The sequence below is a fragment of the Bactrocera neohumeralis genome, chromosome 2, assembly GCF_024586455.1.
Source record: "Bactrocera neohumeralis isolate Rockhampton chromosome 2, APGP_CSIRO_Bneo_wtdbg2-racon-allhic-juicebox.fasta_v2, whole genome shotgun sequence".
Lineage (NCBI taxonomy): Eukaryota > Metazoa > Arthropoda > Insecta > Diptera > Tephritidae > Bactrocera > Bactrocera neohumeralis.
This window is the reverse complement of record NC_065919.1, coordinates 17,261,558-17,285,804: the sequence shown is the minus strand read 5'-3', so window position 1 is coordinate 17,285,804 and position 24,247 is coordinate 17,261,558. Positions and strand designations below refer to the sequence as shown.

At 39.1% G+C, this 24,247-nt stretch overlaps 2 protein-coding genes across 4 annotated transcripts; both read right to left on the bottom strand.

Moving 5' to 3' along the window:
* Positions 1–2,896: 2,896 nt before the first annotated feature.
* On the bottom strand, positions 2,897–7,911 carry LOC126768015 (odorant receptor 85c-like). Its single transcript, XM_050485862.1, has 4 exons — positions 7,098–7,911; positions 6,835–7,036; positions 5,931–6,086; positions 2,897–3,213 (listed from the first exon to the last, which is right to left on the bottom strand). Exons 1-4 carry the CDS (start codon positions 7,889–7,891, stop codon positions 3,157–3,159), a joined length of 1,209 nt encoding a protein of 402 aa, XP_050341819.1. The 5' UTR covers positions 7,892–7,911; the 3' UTR covers positions 2,897–3,156.
* A 4,703-nt stretch (positions 7,912–12,614) lies between these two features.
* LOC126768014 (odorant receptor 85c-like) lies at positions 12,615–18,089 on the bottom strand. Of its 3 annotated transcripts, none has more exons than XM_050485860.1 (5): positions 18,040–18,089; positions 15,235–16,078; positions 14,948–15,149; positions 12,893–13,048; positions 12,615–12,800 (listed from the first exon to the last, which is right to left on the bottom strand). In XM_050485860.1, the coding sequence occupies exons 2-5, from the start codon at positions 16,056–16,058 to the stop codon at positions 12,744–12,746; spliced, it is 1,239 nt and encodes a 412-aa protein (XP_050341817.1). In that variant the 5' UTR covers positions 16,059–16,078; positions 18,040–18,089; the 3' UTR covers positions 12,615–12,743. The 3 variants fall into 3 exon arrangements, with proteins under 3 accessions (XP_050341817.1, XP_050341816.1, XP_050341818.1); XM_050485859.1 differs by having other exon boundaries at positions 15,235–16,075; positions 18,040–18,088; XM_050485861.1 differs by having other exon boundaries at positions 15,235–16,095; positions 18,040–18,076.
* Positions 18,090–24,247: the final 6,158 nt, after the last annotated feature.

The following is a 24,247-nucleotide window of genomic DNA, read 5'->3' as shown; positions in this document are numbered from 1 at the left end:
TACTCGCTGGACAAAGTGGAATTGGTAACCATTACATCCTTTTTGAAACCTATTTTTAGGGATTAGCGACAGTATTTCTACTAACCCAGATTTTGGCGATGGAACCATCTATGCTTTTCTAAAAACTATCCTTATTTTATGCTTCAGAGCAAAAACTCCTAATAGAACATTACTTCGACGAGAAGTCTTTCAGTATGCGAGATATAAATTCTAGTCGACTATTCGGCTGAAGTTAAATAATTTAGAAAGAAGAGACGACGGATGGTCAAATGTTACAAAACGCTCCGATATATCGCTGATTCAGAAAAGATCTAAAGTGCTACGTTCGATATTTTGAACTTTCAGCTGGAATCGTAAATTTACTACAGATGTCACGATTTCTTGATGAACTAGAAACTATTGACTCCCAAAGTTGAGCATGTTTAGGAAATGTTTCGAAGAAAAACTATAGCTAGGACTTCAACGGATCTTAATGGAATGAACTACTGACAACGTCCACAAACCAAAAGTAGTCTGACACCGTCTAATTTCTTCACCAAGATGCTCAATGTATAGTAAAATGCCAGTTCTTGGCATGATACTTGTTTCAAAAGTTCGGTCTCACAAAATGATGTTTTCAGGTTTCGTAAGGGTTCTTGAACTATTTATTCTGTTGGTACTATTTTCCACTTGAATGATTGAAGTCGATGTAGAAAATTCTTGGGTGCTACCGGACCTTTGGACTTTGTGCGAGTTTGGCTGGCATTGATCACCAACTAGCTCCTATCTGACTGCGAGATCTTTCTGAGCTAGTGCAAAACGCCGGCGATCCACTGAACCACTCGCTCTCAATAATAATTCATAATGCGGTATCCTAGTTCTTACTGGTCATTGCCCAATGGGTGCGGATGCGGTAAGGCTTAACTGTCGCAATTATTTGGAAAAGATGAAAACATCCAACACTTTCTGCACCATTCTCCAGCTTTGACAAGACTGGGGGTGCAGTAGTTTGAGAGTCATGTACCTTAGGCGAACCTCTCGAAATAGCCGAATTGAAAAATCCACGGCCTACCATAGTAGAACACATTCCTGTTTTGCCACAACTCGTTTTTTTCTTATTCAACATAGTTCGATCCAAGGGTGATGTACTGCTTATAGCGACCCCAATACTTTTCGATAGCATTTTGGTAGCACGATTTGTTCTTTTTCTCAAAATAGACCTCAGTTTCGGCGATCACCTCTTCATTCAACGAAAATTTCTTCTCATCGGGCATTCTTTTAAGATCTGAGAACAGGAAATAGTCACTCGGGTCCAGATCTGGAAAATACAGTGGATGCAGAGGCAATTCAAAGTCCATCTAATGGATTTTTGTCTTGTTGAAGCAGCACTTTTGGTTTCTACAAATGCGGCCGTTTTTGGCAATTTTTAATAGCCACTTTTGTTGGTCCTTCCTTTCTCAATGTAGTCAATAAAAATTATCCCACGCGATGGAGCCAGGTTTCATCCATGGTCACATATCGACGCAAAAACTTGAATTTCTTACGCTTAAACACCTCTAAACATTGCTCCGAATCATCAACTCGTCATAATTTTTGATTTAAAGTGAGCTCGCGCGGCACCCACTTTGCACAGAGCTTTGTCATACCCAAATATTCGTGAATGGTACAATCTACACGTTCATTTGATATCTATAGAGTGCCTACTATCTTGAAGAACTTCATTTTACGATAATCTAAAACCATTTTGTGGCCTTTTTTGATGTTTTCGTCGGTAATAACCCCTTTTGGGCTTCCACTGCGTTCACCGTCTTCGGTGCTCATTTCACCGCGTTTCAACTTGGCATACCAATCCTTGATGGTTGATTTTCCTGTTACAGTTTCCATAAGCTCATGATCGAGCAAAGTTTCTGCTTCAACTGTATACTTTCCCTTCAAGCTGCACAATTTTATCAATTTTTTTCCACAATAACCAAAGTCCATGGACCTGTTATTTACTCACCCGTCAGGTTACAAATGACAGCAATCTCAGATTTGTGAAAATTTCACTTTTTCTTGGAAATTTTTCACTATTTTTAAGCGCATTTCAATTGTGAGTATAATAATTTTTGACTCGCTCGCTCTTCATATGGCATGTGCATGGACATCTGTACAATTTTTAGGTCTCCACGAAGCTTCATAGCAAAATCTTGCATTGATTTTTAGTTTGCTGAAATACCAAACTTCTAAAAAAACACCCTATAAATTTAGGTATCACATAGCTGCCTAAACTTATAACAGTAGCGGTCCATAGACATTAATTGGTTCAAGCTTTGGCGAATTTCAAACAATTTTTCATAGCTAGACTTTGAGCTTCGCTGACCTCACTCACTATACCTGTATGTGTGAGCATATATGTATATAGTAGATTTATAGGTAGCAAATTTTGACAGCGTTGCGCATGTGTGTGTATTTGTTGGAGTTTGGCATGTAAAGTGAAATTAAAAATTGAAACTAATTCCACAGTGGAATTAGGTTACGAACCATATATAGTAGTAACAGTTACGTAACGGATTTGGCGCGACAAAACAAAGGGTGATGAAACTACGAAAACGCTAACTAAGCTAACAATTCAAAATGGTTGTTTGTCAACGGAAATGCAATTGAATGTTGCGTAATCGAAAAATGGAAAATCGAATGTATGAAAGGTGGCCTCAAGGAGACGTAAAAATTCTATATTTATATAGAGGATGCGCGTATATTTGGGTTGTCATTGTTTTTACTTATAGACTGCCACCAATACATGTGAAATAAACTATTTTAATTTAAAATATCATTTTTCCTTTTTTCTATTGTCTCTTTTTATCCCATTACACCAAATTCCAAGCCTAAGCGCTGGGTTTGGTCAGGTTTTTCAATGGAAACTTTATTTGCTGTTCACTTTAATTGCAGTTCATAATTTATACATTCTGTTTACACTTCAGTCACGGTTGGTTTTAATTAAAATTTCATTAAATTTGCATGTGTCGCTGGTATTCCAGGCGGAGTACAAATGCTAATATTCCGAATGCATATTGAATTCCTAATTTGTCATGCGAACAGCTGTGGCCATCATTTACATACAGTTACAAACACGTTCAAATAACAAAAACCGCAGCAACAACAACGAAAGCAGCAGTAGCATTCGCAACAACAATGACTTTAATTACTGTACATTGTGCGGACGAGTGTGAAGAATTTATAGGAAATTTGCATTATCTGCAAGAAAAAAGTTATCGATAAATATGGCATTTTGAGAGAGTGAAAAAAATTCGCACAGCACAGAGGACACCGCAGACAAGAAATTAAAAAACAAAAAGAAAAATTTAAACAAATATAGAAATCTATAGAAAGAAATTAGAAAATGAGAAACAAAAAAATATCGATAACATGACAAACTGTACTAAATGGTCAGTCGATAACATGAAACACTGCACTATATGGTCAATTTATATCGATAATTTCCAACATCAGCACAACAATTCATCGAAGTAAAAGTCTTGCAGACTTTACTAGGAAACTTAAACTAAGAATAAGTTAGAGCAAAGTCTCAAATCGGAACAATCGATTATATGGTTACAGACGAATCAGAATGCTTCCAGAGCAGGTAGGTCAAATAATACTGCTCTGCACCAATTAAATTCGGATGCAAAGTTCGTTGTATGGTAGAGTAGGGATGCTATGCGCCTTCCTAGACATCGAAGATGCTTTTGACAAGCTCTAAAGAAAAGAAAAGTGGCAGTACCACACAGTGGCCCACATGGTGGTGTCCTATCCCCTTTATTATGGAGCTTAGTCATAGATGACCTTTTCTAACTAACAATGGGATCCGCTATCAATGATATGCGGATGACATTTTTATATTAGCTAGGGGTAAATTCGAGGATACTTGCTGTGATATGGTGTCAAGAGGATTGAGTCTGTCAAAGGGATGATGCAGTGTGGTTGGATGGAACAACCACATCCCTTTCACTAGACAAAGGTTTCTGCACGGCATCAATTACTTATCCCTAGATGGCAGAGAGATAGAGATGACTAATGTGATCAAATATCTTAGTCTAACTCTAGATTCCACTCTTCGGTGGAAGTTGCATGTGCACCTGATCATAGTCAAGGCTACAATAGCACTTATGGTGTGCAATCGACTTGAAAACCTGGAGCTGCAAGTCAAAGATTATCAGATGAATGTACACCCTGATCGTGAAACCGATGATTAGGTATGGAGCAGTGGCTTGGTCTTCTAAAACATTGCAGAATTTGATAGAACATCAACAATCGAAGCTGCCGCGACTTGTCTTCATCTGCGCATCGGGTGCAATGCTTACGTGCCCGACGGTAGTATTGAAGGTTATGCTGGAACTCACACCGCTTCACCTAGTAATCAACCAAGCAGCCAAATATGCAACGCTTCGAATGACAGCAGAAGGGTTTCGTAGAGAAAATGTTCTATGTAATAAAATACCACTAACTAATCTACCAAGGGACAGTATTACCAAAACAGTAAGCTTCACAAAGAAGTTTAGAGTTACCCTTGGCAGCAAGGCTATATGGAATAATTCCACTCTCGACCTACCTACTACTAAGGAATAGCACAATCAATGATAAACAGATGACTCAAAAATGTCGGAGGTAATTTATGCACAAGTTGCAAGACTACCTATCAAACTCTCCATACCATAGTTTCCGAGCATCCTCCAAGCAGGAACCTTAGATATAAGTCGGTGTGTGGAACTTAACCCACAACGCCATATGCAGAGATAGCCAAGCAGCACTTAAAGCGATCTCTCCTTAAGAGATTAAATCGCGACTGGTGTAGGAATCCATAGAACGGCTGAACAGCCTATCAGGTCGTAATCGAGTGCACCTTATCTGTGTGGCAAGTTACAAACATATAGCCGGGAATAAACTGGCTGACGAGCTTGCCCACTCAGCATCTTCCAGCACGGTGAAACCTGAACCCTGTATGGCGGTTGGTCCTCATACAACTAAGGAGCAGCTCTGCAGGGAGAAGTATTTGCAATAACTCCAAGGCATGCGCAGTCCAAGTTGCAAATGGTCAGGTAAAACTGACTGAGGAGGTTTAAAAATGTATTCAATCTCCTGAGTATTAAATTCCAGCTACCTGTCGCATTCTACACTAGCCATTTTAAGCTTAAGAAGCACTTATTCAACATGAGTCTAGCAGTTTGTGCAAACTTCCGATTCTGAAACCTGGAGTCGGAAGCTTCACAGTACTTGTTAGAAGACTTAAAGATCCATGTTTTCGAAGAGCGATCACATAGTTTTAATGGCACCCAGATAGAAGGGTATTAAATAAGTGTGGTTCGCTTGGTGGTTAGGATCATGCGAGAACTCATTTCACGCTGAACATATATTTGGTATGTCGGGGTCGCTTCTGGATAAGTTAGGGTTGAACCTGTTATAGTATCCAGAACAAAGTTACGCAACATTCTCGTCGTAACTCGAGTTCTTCGTTCAGTGCGTACCTAAAATTCATTATATCCAAAGTCTGGTCGGCGCACTGTGCGAGGTCGGTGATACTCGTATAATCAATCAAAAATCTCTTGATTTTTTTACGAGGTGGCTTCGCATCAATCCTACGACCACAGGGATAGTTTCAGCGAAAATATCTCACGAGAAACTTCTTAAAGAAGTGTTCATTATGTTGCTTAATCGGAATCATTCGACCTATGAAGAGTAGAGGACACAGGCCGTCCAATCTAACACCAAAAATCGTAGAGTTGTTGATAATCGGAACTTTACGACCATTGCCTGTTTTATATTAAGATTCAGTCTGTACTCCTTCGTCCAGTTTGTAAGTACGGTCACTGTGGATTTAGTGAGTGTGGATAAAATAATATTATAAGATGTCAATAACTTAAAAAAATTTTAACACAACTTAAATTTTAATTTTCTTCCTTCTTCAAAATACTCACATCAGTTAAAGTGCCACGAGAGATACGTACAAAGCTTGTAGCCTTTAACATTGCTGGCTTTTGAGCTCGTGCGGTCACTAACACCAGCATACGTTGATAATGGACATGCGAATGGACCCAACCGTGATTGTAAACGGCTCGAGATACGTTGTTACTCTATGAATAGATTTGCAAGAAATATAGAAAACATCATGGAAAAATCCTGCCCAAAAATTCGGGACAGAAGAGACCTATTGAAGATATGGAGGCTATTACAAAAACCCTAAGTGCTAAAAAGTTTTTCGATCTTCAAATTAGCTCTATATAAAAGTTCCAAGGAATAGTTGATGATACATATTTGTTTAACGTATTTCGAGAACAATTCTGAAATATCGAGATTTGTCAGACAAGGAATTATTTAAGCACCCTCGAACAGGCGGAGTAAGTTATTATAGCAGGGTTTAACTGAAATTATTAATGATATACATATGTTTCAAGTGAATACAAAATTTACTTATAAGCATAACTTTAAAATCTCGACAAATCTACTTTCAGTGCCTTCGAAGACCGCGGGTCTATTAAACAGACAATAAGTCTGATATAAATATCCGACAAAGGCATCAAATAAGAGCCAGAGCTTTGATTATTAGAAGCAAGATAAGGGAAAAAGGCATGAGCGATACCTTGAAACACCTTACCTACTTCCGTCCCACCTTATCTAGAATTCATCTTAGATACCGCCGTGTTTCGCAGTTGAAAGAATTAGTTGAAGTATCAAAATAAATATCAAATATCACTTGAAGAGCTGGCATGTCAAAGTACCAGTAAGTCTTTCTATTGCGTGACAGCCAGTAAGTATAACATAACCTAATTTTTACAGATCTGAAATAATGTTTCAATATAAATTTTATGTTCTTCAACTCACCGCATCGATCAGCTGCTGACCGTAATGACAAATTAAATAGATTTGAATCAGCGATGAAAAGAGAAAAAGGAATAGCTTAACCATATAGTCCGGTTCGGCGCCCATAGTCATTTGAAAGCCGACAAAGCAAATTACAAATGACGAAGTCATAAAATTCACCAAAAGTGGCACACCTAATACCTCATTCATGATGTCCGATAAACTGGAAATCAGTAAAATTACGAAAACCCGAATACATTGGTAATAACAAGAATCGCACTTACCTCAAAACATTGGCGTGATAACCAATTATGTCGCAGAGAAACTTCATATCCTTGCGGTATGTCTCGCTCTCCATCCCATCAAGTCTCGGCGCTCTCAAAGCTTGCGGCTGATACTCAGCGATCCGCTGTGCAACGTACTCATAATGCATAATAATTTGCGTCGCCATGGCACATAACACCAAATCACTAGCAATCTGTCCCGATGCCGAATGATAGCCGGCGATGCTTTGCAAGGTGTAATAAAGATAGAAAGTCCAATGACCATGCCAATTCCAAGGTATATAGCTCTCATAGGGCAGTGTTTTGTTGACGATGCGCACTTGCAACCAACGATCGTAGATTTGCCGTTGCATATACGGATAGAGATTGTAGGTCCAAATCAGTATCATGAAGATCAGTGCAAAGGCGCTCATTACAATCGTACATTGACGCAAGTGGCTTCGCAAGTTCATCATTTTCTGCTGCGATTCTGTGCGTGGAAAGATGGTGTTCATGAGTTGCAGGAAGCGTGTCATCTCTGCTTTCTTACGCCACATAAAGTACATTTTTATGGAGCCGACGAGCACAAAACCGGCATATGAGAGCGTCATGGTTGCCTGTATGAAGTTCTTAGTGAACATTAAAACTGCAAAGATCAACTCCGAAAGTAGCCAGACATTAACATTAAACAAGCTGATGTAGAAGACTGCACTCTGTAGCGGACCGCTATTAGTGTTCCATAGGTCAACGCCAACGCTGCGATAAAAGAAGCTGGGTATACGCAAGAAGGTTTCGAAGCGTATAATGTTTGACATATTTGATAAGACTCCCCGTTAGAACACTAAAAGTATAAAAAATATACAAAGTAAATTGTTGTAATTTGTTTTTGGAAATAATTTCTGAAAATGAAACATAATTTTTATTTGCTTGGTCTAATGAGATTTGTCGGCATCATCTCAGCATTAAGAATTGGTATAAATAAAACAGAGTGGTATAATCGATTAGCTTGCGATGACGCAACGTTAAAGCGGTTGTCTGAATACACTGACGCTAAGATGATCTGTATAACTTTGCTGTTGTTTCACATAATAACTTTTGGAAAGATTAAAAGCTCCGTCAGGATCGGGAAGGACCTCTCCGAGCTGTTCGATACCAAATGAGTTTTCTAATAAGGCGACTCCCTTTCTTACGATTTCTTCAATAAACTCTTGGAGAAAATAATTCCAGCTGCAGCACTAAATAGAGTAGGTACCATCTTCTATAAGATATTGGTATCATTGGCCTCCACAATCGCGCGGTTAGTTCTGATTTCTACAGAATGCATATGTTAGTGAAGCAAATGGGTCTTGTAGTGAAAGACGGCAAGACGAAATATCTTCTGTCATCAGACAAACAGTCGTCGCACTAGCAACTTGGCTCCAACATATCATAACTTCATAACTTCGAAATCGTAGATAATTTCGTCTATCTTGGAACCAGTATTAACAACAACACCAATGCCAGCCTCGAAGTCCCATGCAGAATAACTCTTACCAACAGGTGATACTTTGGACTGGGTAGGCAATTGAAAAGTAAAGTCCTTTCTCGACGAACAAAAACCAAACTCTATTAGTCACTCATTATTCTCGTCCTGCTGTATGATATGGTATGCTGATGAGTCGACGTTACGGGTTTTCGAGAGAAAAGTTCTGCGAAAGATTTATGGTCCTTTGCGCGTTGGCCATGGCGAATATCGCAATCGACGAAACGATAAGCTGCATTAGATATACGACGGCATTGACATAGTTCAGCGAAGTAAGAGACTGCGGCTGCACTGGCTTGGTCATGTCGTATGTACCTATGGACGAAAACACTCCACCTCTGAAAGTATAATTCGAAGCAATACCCGCTGGGGGAAGCAGAGGAAGAGAAAGACCTCCACTCCGTTGGAAGGACCAGGTGTAGAAGGGCCTGGCTTCGCTTGGAATTTCCAATTGGCGCTAGGTTGCGAAAAGAAGCAACGACTAGCGTGCTGCTGTTAACTCGGCTATAATCGCGTAAGCGGTGTCTTCGCCAGTAAAGCAGAAGAATAATTATACTTTGAAGGTTATATTAAAATTTCCACGACGTTCGTAATAACCAAATCATCACCGTGAGGAGCTGGTTCAATTCAGCCACGTCCCACTGTCTGCTTGTATATACTCAAAGTAGTCCCTCAGTTTTTGAGATATCGTCTTGAAATCTTACACATGTTCTTTTCTCCCCAAGAAGCTGCACATTTATTGGAACCGCCAATAGCGGATAACTATAGCATATAGCTGCCATAGAAACTGACTGATCCAACTCAAGTCTTCGTATGCAAAACTTTTTTATTTGACCAGTTATCGTCACAACACTTTGCATGGATTACTACCTGAGGCACCACTATACATTTGGAAGAATTTTTTCAGATCAGTCTGAAACTGACCAATCCACCTCAAGTCCTTGTATAGAAAACTTTTATATTTGACAAAGTATCAAAACGAAATTTGACATAGGTTACTACCTGAGACACTACTACTATTTTCTAAAAAATTGTTCAGATCGGTCTTCTTTAACATATAGCTGCCCTACAAACTGAGCGATCCAACTCAAGTTCTCGTATGGAAGACTTTTTTATCAGACAAGTTATCTTCAATAAATTTGGCATAGGTTATTATCACAGGTATCTCTATAGTTTTCGAAAGTATTAATCAGATCGGACTACTATAGCATACAGCAGTCATATAAACCGACACTTTTAACTTTAGTACTCGTATGGAATATTTTTTTATTTGGCAAAGGAATCGTTAGAAAATTTGGCATAGGATATGAATTAAAGCAACGCAATAACCTCCGAAAAAATTATTCTGAGCGGACCGTTAGAGCATTTAGAATGACCGATTAAAATCAAATAAACGATCTTGTATACCCTTTTATGCTATTAAAAATGCGCCCGTGTAGGATTTGGTGCAGCCAAAGTTAACATTTTTTTCCGGTTTTCACTTGACGCTGTACTGAAAGCTTTTGCTAAATAATCCCCCTGTCTTATTTACAAAATTAGCTGCATTAAAACAATCACTAATATTAACTGAAGCAACTATATATTGACTTATGTGCCATACTTCACTGTTCTAAACCACAAATGTTTCAATCAAAATCACTTCATTAAATTAGTCAACGCTTTGAGTTAAGCCACAAGAATGCATTACAACTTGACTTGCGCTCATAGCTTTTATAGCTCAACAAAATCCAAATTTATGCCCAGCAACAACAACGCAGCGACATTCAGAGTCTTTAGAGCTTTAAATGTTAACATTTAATATTCAGCCGAAAATTATATACACACAGCTCATTACCGTATTTCATTGACCAGTGAGTGTGTAGCATGCCACAGTTTGAAGCCTGCTACATAGGTGCGTGTACGTATGTATAAAATACATTGTACATATGTCCATGCGCTGCTGTAAGTATATGCTTGCAACAAAATTTAATGTAAACATTCATTAGATCGAGCTAATAATATACAATTATGTGGTTATTATACAAAGGACCACACCCAGTGCCACACATAAATATATGCAAGCACAAAGGTAAGCCTAGGCTACTTATGATTGAATTAATTTAATAAATTTAACAAATACCCTGAAGGAAATTCTCTGTGCAATTAGCAAGATTTGTGTACGAGGAAATCCAGCTAAGGCGGATCTAAAAGACTTCACCACAAGAAGAAATATCTTCTTATTAAATGCGAAACTCAATAAATACAGCTCTGCACTTACATACTTTGTGAACAAAATTCAACTCAAAGAAAAACCGTCTTCACGACTTCATTGCTTGGCACTGACTGACAATCAGTAAAAACGGCAATTATTATATAAACCTGTTTGCCAAATAGGCACACGTACAAAAAACTAATAATAACTGCACACCAGTTGGCAAAGCAGTTTACAATGTAACCCGGAAATTGTAAATGCAATAAAGCAGAATATTTGATTGTTCATCAATAATAATATTGTCGCCTTCAATGTAATCCCCACCAGAGGTAATACACTTATGCCAACGATTTTTCCAGTCCTTAAAACACTTTTCATAAGCACTTTTTGGGATGACCTTCAGTTCCTCCAGCGTATTTTGTTTAACTCTTCGATCGCCTGAAACCAGATTCCACGGAGCGGCAATTTCAGTTTGGGGAACAAGAAAAAATCACACGGTGACAAATCTGGTGAATACGGTGGTTGATAGATGGTATTCATTGCGGTTTTGGCTTTAAATTCGGTACATGGTACATTATCATGGCGTAAAATCCAAGATGGCAAGATGAAATATCTCCTGTCAGCAACAAATAAACGTCGCACTCGCTACTAGGCGCTCACGTCACTGTTGATAGTGATAACTTCGAAGTCGTAGATAATTTCGTCTATCTTGGAACCCGTATTAAGAGCAACAATAATGTCATCCTCGAAATCCAACTCAGAATAACTCTTGCCAACAGATCCTACTTCGAACTAAGTAGATAATTGAGAAGTCAAGTGCTCTCGATAAAAACTCTATAAGTCGCTCATTATTCCCCTCCTGCTATATGGTGTCGAGGCATGGACGATAACAACAACTGACGAGTTGACGTTACGAGTTTTCGAGAGAAAGGTTCTGCGGAAGATTTATGGTTCTTTGGGCATTGGCCACGGCAAATACCGCATTCACCGAATTGAGTGGCAGCGGCTGCGCTGGCTAAGTCATGTCGTCCGAATGAACGAAAACACTACCGAATTAGATGCAATATCCGCCAAGGTAAGCAGAGTTAGAGGAAGACCTTCACTCCGTTGGAAAGACCAGATGGAGAAGGACCTGGGACCTTGGAATCTCCAATTGAGGCCACATTGCGAAAAGAAGCAACGACTGGCACGCTGTTGTTAACTCGGCTATAACCGCGTAAGCGTTGTCTACGCCAGTAAAGAAGGAGAAAATCTAAGAATTGTTCTTCCACATTTCCGGCCGTTTGCGACGGACATTCTCACGCAAACGAGCTAATACGACCAATTAGAACTTCTTATTGACCGTCAGTTTCTCCGGCTCAAATTGAGGATGCAGCAAACCAGGAATATCGAAAACCAAGAGCACTATCTTGATTTTTGAACGGTTTTGCCATGGTTGTTTTTTTTTTTTTTGTTTCGTCTAAATCTTTTCACTCCATACCGATTATTGTTGACTTGTTTGCATGTCAAACTCATTAATCCACATCTCATTGGTAGTTATAATTCGCACGATCCCGCATGTCCAAAGAGACTTGTTTACGCTATTATTTTTTGAAAAAAATTCAGCTTTATCTGGGCGAGTCGGGCAAGAATGCGTTTCATACCCAAAATATTCCCGAAAATCATTCGAACGGAATTGTGAGAGATGTTAACCTCTCTTGCCATCTCTCTAACACTTGCCTAACGATTTTCAAGCACCATATCCTTTTCACAATAAAGACGATATTTTATTCCACAAGCGTAGAGTACGCACACGTAGAGGAGGCATTATATCCTAACATTATTCTAATTTCAAACACTTTATTTAGTATTTTTTTAAATAGAACTACAGTTACTAACATTATTCACTTAGACATGGTTATTACAGCTGTTATATAATAATATAATTCGAGCTCAGCGGTTTCCGCAACAAAAATTAATCATCATACATTGTACGTAAGACTGTGAAGAATTTATACGACATTTGAATGATCTACAAAGAGAGTAAGAAAGAGACAGATTCAGCGAAAGTTATTCCAAAATACACGATCTATAAGCGGTTATTGGCTTTAGTTTAACGCTCACAACTGTCATGGTGTCCAATGAGATGGTTATGAGGTTTGTTGCCTTCAAAGCAGCCGGCTCCTGTGCACGTGCAGCCACCAATATTGTCATTTTCTGAAAACGAACATCGGCGTAAGACCAATCCTGAAAATATGCAGCACTTGCCACATTTGTACTCTGGAAGATGGAAAATATTTAAAGTTAAAACTGTACCATAAACGTTAAGTTGAAAAATCACCGGCTTTATGAAGGATAAAGAGATCCTACCCGCTGTGACACTCATTTAAGTACCTAGAATTTATCACTGAGTATAATGAGAATGAGCAACACAGATCAAGGGGAAGTGTCACATGAAAGTAGAGAAGGTTCGGATACTTACAGTTGGTAAACCTGCAGTAAAAAATGAAGTCTTTAAGCCGAGGCTGTTGTCTCTTTTTCATTGAAAGTGGTTTCTACGTGCCGGGTTCCAAACCCAGCGTACAACCTCGACAGACGAGTAGTATAACATTTTGTACACATTTATATAACGAGCCCTTGCTTCACGACCGAATACCGCTCGCAGCCGCACCACTGGTGAACAGATACTGCAATTAGACTTCAGTGATCCTTTAAATCGAAAAGTCGGAGTGGCTCCGCTGAAGCTTTATCTCTCCAGGTTCCAAACAGATTGGTTACTGCATCGTATACAAGGGTTGCTCACTTTTCTAGGGTGCGAGCCGAAAACGCAAGAATTCAGTATAGCCCTACGCCCGTAACTGCATACTCAGAAACTTGACTATAGTCCATTACAACCCACTACATCCCATTTGAGCTATCATTGGCCTTAACAACCGCGCCGTTAGTTCTACTTTCTACAGACTGGATAAGGAAGCGAATCGTATAGGTCTAGTTGTGAATGAGGGCAAGACGAAATATCTCATGTCATCAAGCAACCCATCATCGCTTTCGCGACTTGACTCACTGTTGAAAGTTAAAAGCTTGAAGTCGTAGATAATATCGTTTATCGTGAACACCAACAACAATACCAGCTTAGAAATCCAATGTAGAAAAGTGAAGTCCTCTCTCGGCGAACAAAAACCAAACTCTACAAGCCGCACATCATCCCCGTCCTGCTATATGGTGCAGAGGCATGGTCGACAACATCTGATGAGTCGGCGTTACGAGTTTTCGGGATAAAGGTTCTGCGGAAGATGTATGGACCCTTGCGCATTGACATGGACGAATACCGCAGTCGATGGAACGGTGAGTTATACGTGATAAATATACAACGACACGGACATAGTTCAGTGAATTAAGAGACAGTGGTTACTCTGGCTAGGTCATGCCGTAAGAATGGATGAAAACACTCCTGCTCTGACAGTATTCTACGCAGTACCCACCGGGGGAAGCAGAGGAAGCGGAAGACCTCAACTTCGTTAAAAAGACCAAGTGGAGAAGGACCTAGCTACCCTTGGAATCGCCAATAGGCACCAAACAGCGATAAGGAAGAAAGACTGGCGAGCTGTTGTAAACTCGGCTATAATCGCGTAAGCGTTGTCTACGCCAATAAAGAAGGGTAAAGAAATGCAGTAATGTGGTTGGAAAACATTTTAAGACTCACCATAACCTTATTTTTGACTATTGAGAAAGTTTTAAAGTCTGGAATCCTGTACTTTTCTGACACCGATACATGTTTCAAGACATTTCCGGAACCACGAGCGGCTCTGTTGTCAAAAAAATGTTCAGTCTTATTATTTTAATTAATTTCAACTTTGTTTAAATTTTTGGAAAAAGTGGCAACTCTCTTTAAAAAATAAATTCTCAAAGCTTTCTTACAGCAAAGCACTTTGAAGTAATTCCGAAAAGCTCACTTCTTCTCGATAGACAAGTTTTTGATAGGTGGCAACTCTACTACAAAATATTATGAATATTTTTGATTTTATGGACATATGTGCACATTTTCCTGGAACCGATTTGGGTTACAAATAAAATTAAGCTTTTTAATTTTCCTCTTCTATGGGACAATTGAAAATTGATCAATTTTTAACCTTACTTTTCGCCGAAACCATATACGAATACAATCTAATGTCTACTCACCGCATCGCTTAGCAATTGTCCAAAATGAGAAATCAGATACACTTGCATTACGGAGAAAAATAAGAAGACCGCCACCTTCATTAGTAAGTCAATTTCTCTGGTAACGGACATTTGAAAACTGAGAAAGCAAATAATCGCCGACGATGTGAAGAAGTTTACAAAAAGCGGAACTCCAAACAACTTGTTCAGCGACATCGACAAACTGACGCATGTAAATTAGTAAATGAAAAAAGAAACAATAAATATATGAACTTGTTTTACATGATAGTTTTCTGATAACTACAAACCTCAACAATTCATTGTGATACGACACAATATTCGATATAAATTTGATATCCTCTTTAACCGCTCTAAGTTCCACTGCCGCATACGCCAATCGCGGTAAACCGTTACTGCTGTCTACGCCATGCACTTCGGCAAACTTCGTTTGATATCCCTCCAAGCTTCGCGAAATGTTATCGTAATGCATGATCAGGTGTATGGACAAGATGCAGAGCAACACATCGTAGCCAAGTTGGGTGCACGTCGAATGAAAGCTAGCAATACCCTGCGTCACATAAATAAGATAATAAGTCCAGTTATCGTGCCAATCCCACGGATACTTAGCTTGATAGGGTAGCACACGTTCAATGTCTACATGCATCAGTTTCGTATAGATAAAACTTTGCGAGATCGTATACAAGTTGTAGACCCAAATGAGCACCATAATACTGATTGTGTAACCTCGAGTTGCCAACTTATTCGAACGAAAATATTTACTCAACTTTATGCTTTCTTGTTCGGATTTCGTATGCGGAAATAGCACCTCCAGGCGTTGGAAAAACGCATTTCTTTCAGTTTGATAGTTATAGAGATAGTACCACTTGACAAAAGCAACCACAATGAAACTAACGTAGGATAATGTCATAATGGCTTCTGTAAAGTCCGTCCTGATGGTCACGATGATGTAATAACACTCAGCAGAGACAGCTAGAAACAAATTGAAGGAGGTAAGATACATCCAAAATTTTAGCCAGAAACCATTGCTTGGTCCCCTCAGTTTAATGCCGATATTGTAACAGAAAAAACTTGGCAAACCGAGGAATTCTTCGAATTTTATAATGGTCGACATTACGGCGAACACTCGGGCTACTGTAAAGATAAATATGCTGAAAATTAAATGATATTTTTACAGCAGCTAAGCCAATTATTAAAAAAGTGGAATTTATGGAAAATACTAACTAAAAAACTACAACTACTAGACGGTACTTCAGAAAAGCTGAGGAATTGCGAGTTCAGGATTTATTAAATATTGTGCATGATCGGATGAAGAACATATTATTTTCGAAAAAACTGCCATAATTCAGAAGCTCTCCAAATATCAGTCGTTCCCACGACCTGAGGCATCCGGACGCAGTTGCTGCTTATTTGAGGAATGTTGCCAGAGTCTGGTCTACATATTCGGATTCAGCTGCTGCTTATTTAAAGAATGTTCCCAGAGTCAGGTCTACATTTTCGAATTCATTATTACTTATTCATCTACAATGATAACTGTCCCAAAGCGGTATAAGTTTGCTGCTAACAAATAAGACTTACAATTACTAGAGATCAATCTTCGTACAAAAATTATGGGTACAGACAAGAACTGAACTCTTTTTAGGGTCCAGAAAATAAAGAGTCTAAACAAGAAAATGATATACCGTAATAAAGTAGAGTATGTAGAGATTGTGTTTGTGTTTTAAGCTGAAAAGAAGCTGCGTTTCCACATTCGTGACTTTGTGATTATGCAAATAATGTATGATAGATTTTTTGCCGAATAATCATCGTGATTTACGGATTGCGTTGATTTTTTTCTTTCAGTCAAAGCAATTAGAAGCTGAAGCACATCGGTAGCTCCAAAAAGTTGACGGCGGTGATGCCCCAAAAGAAATAACATGCCGTAGTTGCTTCAACAGAAGGCCAAAAACCTACGAAGACGATGAATTAGAGACGTTGCTCGATAAAGATCCGTATCAAATGCAAGAAGAGCAGCATTGGTAGTCAACTGCCAATCCATTTAAAAGTGACTACGATCACTGGGAATGATTCTGAAACAGGTCATTCGGGTACCTTATGAGCTCAATTTTAGAAGAGGCACTAAAAAATGATGCTGCTGCATGACAACTCTCGGCCTCACGTTACCAAACCCGATAAAACCTAACTGGAAAAAATCAAATGGGAAGTCCTACCCCATTCCCAGTTATTTATGATAACCGACTATTTGATGCCTGAAATTGAAGCTCGTGATCTCGGCGACATTTATTGAGAGAACACTTTGGTGAGAAGATAAATTCACTTTTTGGGACATTCGATTAGCCACCAAAATCTTGTACTTAATATCACACCGTTAGACTTTTCCCTGAGGAAATATGTGAAGCTAAAGTCTATGCGAAAAATCCTGCTTCGATTCAGGCCTTGAAGCAAAACATCACGCATGCATTTCGCCAGACTCAACGAATGAATCAGCTAAGACGTCACCACGCCCAGTACTAGAAAGAAATAGTTTTCAAAATATAAATGCCCAGGAATGTGCTTTCGAAAGATAATAAAAATTCCCCCAATTTTCTGTGTTTTTTTTCTTTAAAAAGAGTAGAGAACTTCGAAATGGATGACCCCTTAGCTTCAAAAATCTCATATAATTTTACACTCAGGGGCAAAACTTTCACAACATTAATGGATTTCAAATATGCCTAGTTATTAGTCGGCCGTCCTCTCTTATCCGAGGTAAAAGATTCAGCAAATGGACAATTCTATGACTTTTAAGACACCAGCTAACGGTTAACAAATTTAATGAAAAGCTTCTACCTGGCAAAAACGCACTCCAAACCCACTATAGACTACCGGATAATGAAGAAACTGTAGAAAAATGCCGTGGAGGAGGTTGGTCGGTTCCAGTCGCGTGTGGCAGTAATAACTTTTAAGGACTACACCACATGAAATCTAATTGAATCCTCATTTTAATCACTTGCTGTTTCTGGGTATATGTAAGCTCATGTCTTACATAATAATTTAGTAAAAACTTTTCTTTTTTTTCCTTATTTTAGGCACAATATTAAGTTATCAAATTAAATTACCTTAACGGACGGAATACCGAATCGACTTCAACTAGCCGCGAACGAGAATGCGAAAGACGTGCAAAAACGGAATTCGAAGCGTCTTAAATACACGAGAAATCGCATAAATATTTAATAGCAAAATAAAAACCAGTTCAAAATAGCACTGAAAGCAAATTAATAAAATAAAATTACTAATTTATAAACATCGACATATATATGGATATGTGTGTGTGTGTGTGTGGAAGCCTAATGCTCACACAATGCTTAAGGAAATCATCATTTTCCGCTTAATGTGTTCACACGCATTAACTTGCCACCTTGCCACAGCGACTGCGGCGCCTGCAACACTACCAGCGCTAATGCAATTTTTATGCTTTTCCACGCGCCTGCGGCCCTTGCGGATATAGGCGAACCCTTTCTCATGCTTACATTTTCATTATAGCTTCTGTTTGTTGTTTTTGCAATATGGCTTACTAAAGCAGAGATTTTCAAGTGATTGGATACCCTTACCTTACCCCGCAGCCACTTTAATGGCATTTTAATATTGCCTGAAGTTGGTCGCATTGAAAGCAAGCGCATATGCAAACTATGCAAAGGTCGTACCTTGCCTCAGGCTGGGCACGCTGCGCGCTGGATCAGCTTTGCGTGGCGCACGGCGCTACATAGTTAGAGGCGAGTTGATGGCAATAAATTAAAATCCATTAACGAGTTGATATCCGCATGAAATATGTACATACAACAGTAAAACAGGTTAGTCTAATTACATTTAGTGATTGACTTAACGAGTTGGGTGGAAATGGCTGGAGATGGTAGTGCAGATAATTAAAAGTGGAGTGTGCTCAACGATAAGTTACGTATACGCAAAGGCGCACATTTCTGTTAAAGAATATTAAAGTGAAATGCGTAACAAAGTTGCGTTAATTGGCAGACGACAAATATGAAATTATGAAAGAACTTATTTCTAATATCAAGCCCCTTCAATTTCCTGAATTTCCGGCTGAAATTTTTTTCAAAAATCTGCTTTACTCATAAAACTTGTAGGATAGACCTCTATTTTTCAAAGCAGTTTCGCAAACATTTTCACAAAATTCGTATTTACACAAATGTATATATATTGTATAATTATAGACTACAAGCTCAGCAATGTAGCAAAAAGTATTGCCTTTTGAAACTAAGTTGAGCTAAAGCCCGCATATAAGTTCATACTTCCAGTAATATTTTCATGTTTCCATGATTGGAAAGTGTTAAAGAATCGGAATTCCATTGAAGGAAGTTTTTTTTTAAACAGTTTATTAAGCAAAAACAATAAAAAATGTAAAATGGCCTCACCGAAGCATAATACCCTTCACAGTTACAAAAAATTCCTTACAACAACTTAATTTCGATTCTTCAATTTGTATGGCAACTATACGCTATAGTAATCCGATCTGCGTAATTTCTTCAGAGATTTCACTATTACTTTAGGCTATGATTCTTGTCAAATTTGGTGAAGACATATCGTGAAATGAAAGAGTTTTCCATACAAACACTTGATTTCGATCGTCCAGTTTGTATGAAAGCTTTATACTATAGTAGTACGATATCAGCCGTTCCGACAAATGAGCATCTTTCTGGGAAGAAAAGAACGTGTGTAAGATTTCAAATCGATATCTTAAAAACTGAAGAACTAATTCGCAGACGAACGGATAGACAGACAGACATAGCTAAATCGTACCAAGGAACACGCGTACTAAATTTCCCTACGATATCTCCATTTTTAGTTAAGTTACAGCTTACAAAGACAAACGGACGGACTGACAGTCACTCGGAATTCAACTCGTCGCGCCATCTTGATCATCATTTTGAGGGGATACAAGCAACCGTTAATCGAACAAAACTACTATACTCTGTAGCAACATGTCGCAAGAGTATAATAACTAATATGAGGAATATACATGCAACAAACTGTGCACAATATTTTAAGTAATTGCTTAATATTCGCAATTTCAACAGTCAACACGAAAAAGTTCAGCAAAAATTTTGTTTCACACCAAAACAACAACAGCTGTGGAAACACCAATTTGGTATATTGAATTCACGAGCTCAAGAGCTCACGGTGGATATTGGGGTTTCGGCGCAGTTTTAAATTGAAAACGACTTAACGGCAGTCTGTATAGCGTATGTAGGTATGTATGTATGCTTGAAGTGATTGTTTGTACAAGCGAAGTGCTGTGTGGGTCGTCACCCTGCGCAGGGCTGAAGAAAAAACCTTTCCGAACCACAGGTTAATAACAGCGCTTAGAATAAATTCGTTTCAATTGCCAACGCAGCAAACATGCAACTTGCAATAGACATACATGCATACATACATACATACACACCACACATGCATGTACTCACGTAGCTGTGTTGTTGTATGCGTTGGCCACAGCAAACATGCCACTGAGCTGAGAGCTGCAAGCATACGCGCAAATAACTGCAGACTGCACACATACACACATACACACACGCCGAAAGTCAATCACACCCATACAGCCACACACCCATACACATACATGTCCACATATGGGCAGCGCTACGCCGTGTTTGATCTAAAAATTTTACCGCCGCCATCAGCCAAGCGCAGCATTGTTATTTAAGTTATTGTTGTGATTGTTGTTGCGTGTCCACCATATATATACAACAACACACACATACAAACAACGACATGCACACAACAAACGAGTTGACGCTATTGACTTCATTTATACCCACACACTCGCATCAGGCCCTTGGCGCCTGTTAGGCAGGCTAGCCGTTGCGAACAACGGAAATTTCGAAAATTACAGCAGCAGAGATCGAAGACCGTTAGTCGGTGAGCAAACAAGCAATTTGCCATTTATCACGAATTGGATTGAACGACGCGCTTACAAACACGCGCACACATACACACACACAAGCATGCATTTTTGCATATAAATTGTTTAGATGCACATTCTTGCTGTTGTTGTTGTATAAATAGATAACGCAGAAATGCGCTTGATACACACACAAGCACACAAACAACCATGTTTGAGGTCAATTGAAAAGTTCCCGGCCTACCACCTTCTCGGCGGTTATAGCCGAGTTAACAACAGCGCGCCAAACGTTTCTTCTTTTTGCAATGTGGCGCCAAGTGGAGATTTCAAGCAAAGCCAGGTGTTTCCAATGGAGTGGAGGTCTTCTTCTTACTTTACTTCCCTCGGCAAGTACTGCGTCGAATACTTTCAGAGCTGGAGTGTTTTCGTCCATGCAGACGACATGGCCTAGGCAACGTAGCGGTTGTCTTTTAATTCGCGGAACTATATCAATAACGTCGTATATCTCGTACAGCTCGTCGTTCCATCGAATGCAATACTCGCCGTAGCCAACGCTCAAAAGACCATAAATCTTCCGCAGAATCTATCACTCGAAAACTCGTAAAGTCGACTCATCAGATGTTGTCATCGTCCATGCCTCTGCCCCATATAGCAGGATGGGAATAATGAGTAGTAAAATACCTTGGTTTGGCAAAACTCGCTTTTTTTTATTCAACATAGTTCCCTTTAAAGGTGATACAGTGATTATAGTGACCGTCCAACTTTTCGATATTATTTTTGTAGTACGATTTGTCCTTTGTTTCCAAATAAACCTCAGTTTCGTCGATCACCACTTCATTCGACGAAAATTTTTGCTCTCAGCTGCCCTTCTCTTGAGATCTGAGAACAAGAAATAGTCGCTGGGATCCAGATCTTGAGAATACCGTGGATTGGAAGCAATTCGATGCTGAACTCATGGATTTTTGCTGTCGTTTGCACTGACTTGTGACACGGTTCATTACCAAATTCAAATGCAGCCGTTTACGTTCCAGTGTCACTATGTTATAGTCGCTGTTGATGGTCCGGTCCTTTCTTTTTCGAGCTAATCATTAAAAATTATTCCATATGCATCCCAAAATGCAGACGTATTAACCTTCCCAGCAGACTGTTTCATTTTTCCACACTTTGGAGAGGGTTCATCGTATGCAATCCACTCGGATGACCGTCGATTGGACTTCGGAGTGAAATGATGGATCCACGTTTCATCCACTGTTACACATCGATGCAAAAACTTGGGTTTATAATGCTTGAACATCTCCAAACACCGTTCCGAACCATCAACTCGTCATTGTTTTTAGTCAAATGTGTGCTCGTGCGGCACTCACTTTGCACAGAGCTTTCTCATACCCAAACACTCTTGAATGATATAATATAAACATTCAGTTGATATCTTTATAGTGCTTGCTGCCTCAAACAACTTCACCTTACGATCATCCAAAATTATTTTTTGGCTTTTTTTTATGTTTTCGTCGGTACCAACTGCTGTGGCCATCCACTGCGTTCACCGTCTTCGTTGCTTATTTCGCCACGTCTAAACTTAGCATATTTTAAACTTAATGGTTGATTTTCCTATGATAGTCTGCAACTGCACTTTTCCTCTTCAAGAAATAATATTTATCGACCCTCGAACTATTTTTATACTCTCGCAACAAAGTTGCTAAGGAGAGTATTATAGTTTTGTTCACATAACGGTTGTTTTTAAGTCCTAAAACTAAAAGAGTCAGATATAGGGTTATATATACCAAAGTGATCAGAGTGACGAGTAGAGTTGAAATCCGTCTGTCCGTCCGTCTGTCCGTCCGTCCGTGCAAGTTGTAACTTGAGTAAAAATTGAGATATCATGATGAAACTTGGTACACGTATTTCTTGGCTCCATAAGAAGGTTAAGTTCGAAGATGGGCAAAATCGGCCAACTGCCACGCCCACAAAATGGCGAAAACCGAAAACCTATAAAGTGTCATAACTAAGCCATAAATAAAGATATTAAAATGAAATTTAGCACAAAGGATCGCATTAGGGAGGGGCATATTTTGACGCAATTGTTTTGGAAAAGTGGGCGCGGCCCCGCCCCTACTAAGTTTTTTGTACATATCTCGGAAACTACTATAGCTATGTCAACCAAACTCTATAGAGTCATTTCCTTCAGGCATTTCCATATAAAGTTCAAAAATGGAAGAAATCGGATAATAACCACGCCCACCTCCCATACAAAGGTTATGTTGAAAATCACTAAAAGTGCGTTAACCGACTAACAAAAAACGTCAGAAACACTAAATTTTACGGAAGAAATGGCAGAAGGAAGCTGCACCCAGGCTTTTTTAAAAATTGAAAATGGGAGTGGCGTCGCCCACTTATGGACCAAAAACCATATCTCAGAAACTACTCGACCGATTTCAATGAAATTCGGTACATAATATTTTCTTAACACCCTGATGACATATACGAAATATGGGTGAAATCGGTTCACAACCACGCCTTCTTCCAATATAACGCTATTTTGAATTCCATCTGATGCCTTCTCTGTATAATATATACATTAGGAACCAATGATGATAGCGGAATAAAACTTTACACAAATACGGTATTTGAAAAATATGTAAATGACGGATAATGAAATCTCGATTATCACTTTATCATGCGAGAGTATAAAATGTTCGGTGACACCCGAACTTAGCCCTTCCTTACTTGTTTATCCAATTTTTCACCATAACAAAGTTGCTTCACTCAAAATTATACAATGAACCGACACCTTTCAAATTTATACACGCGTCTTTCGAAGGTTAGGGCTAACTAAAAATTATAATTTATTTCTAGTAGCGCCATTTATGTCTCAGGCCGGGGGCTTTTCAATTGACTATACTTAAATGCCGTAAACTCTGTTCAGACCCAGCCACGTTTTAGCTAACGACGGCTGCCTGCAATTGCCACAAAAGCGCGATTCCTCACCGGAATGTAGACAACACAGTAATCTTTATGCTGCCAACGCCGCAAACAATTGAAAATCATCTCGCGTTTATGTGGTTTACAATCGCTTATACGCGCTAAATAGATATGTGTGTACGGGCCCCCAGCAAGAACGGTTGCGAAATGTGCCTATTGAGCAACTGGTGAAATGGCTGCCAGACTTAACCAACTCAGTGGAGACTGGCTTCAATACTGGTTTATTTGTTGAGACTCATATAAGCATTATGGATAGGTTACCTTAAGTTAGATTAACTGTCGTTAACTCCGATACTGTTACAATCGCCAACAGGGATCTCACTTGGAACTCCGATACGTTGGGTACCTAAAACTCTCATATAATGATCATATTATTAATCAATCAATAATGAGACTCTTTAATTCGACAAAGCGCTTTGAACCTACGACGA

Coding starts and splice junctions, on each gene's coding strand:
- LOC126768014 (XM_050485860.1), bottom strand. CDS start 16,058: ATGTCGACCATTATAAAATTCGAAGAATTCCTCGGTTTGCCAAGTTTT. Junction 15,150..15,234: donor TATCACAATGAATTGTTGAG/GTTTGTAGTTAT, acceptor TACATGCGTCAG/TTTGTCGATGTCGCTGAACA. Junction 12,801..12,892: donor CATTGGACACCATGACAGTT/GTGAGCGTTAAA, acceptor CTCTCTTTGTAG/ATCATTCAAATGTCGTATAA.
- LOC126768015 (XM_050485862.1), bottom strand. CDS start 7,891: ATGTCAAACATTATACGCTTCGAAACCTTCTTGCGTATACCCAGCTTC. Junction 7,037..7,097: donor TATCACGCCAATGTTTTGAG/GTAAGTGCGATT, acceptor ACTGATTTCCAG/TTTATCGGACATCATGAATG. Junction 6,087..6,834: donor GTCAGCAGCTGATCGATGCG/GTGAGTTGAAGA, acceptor ATCTATTCATAG/AGTAACAACGTATCTCGAGC.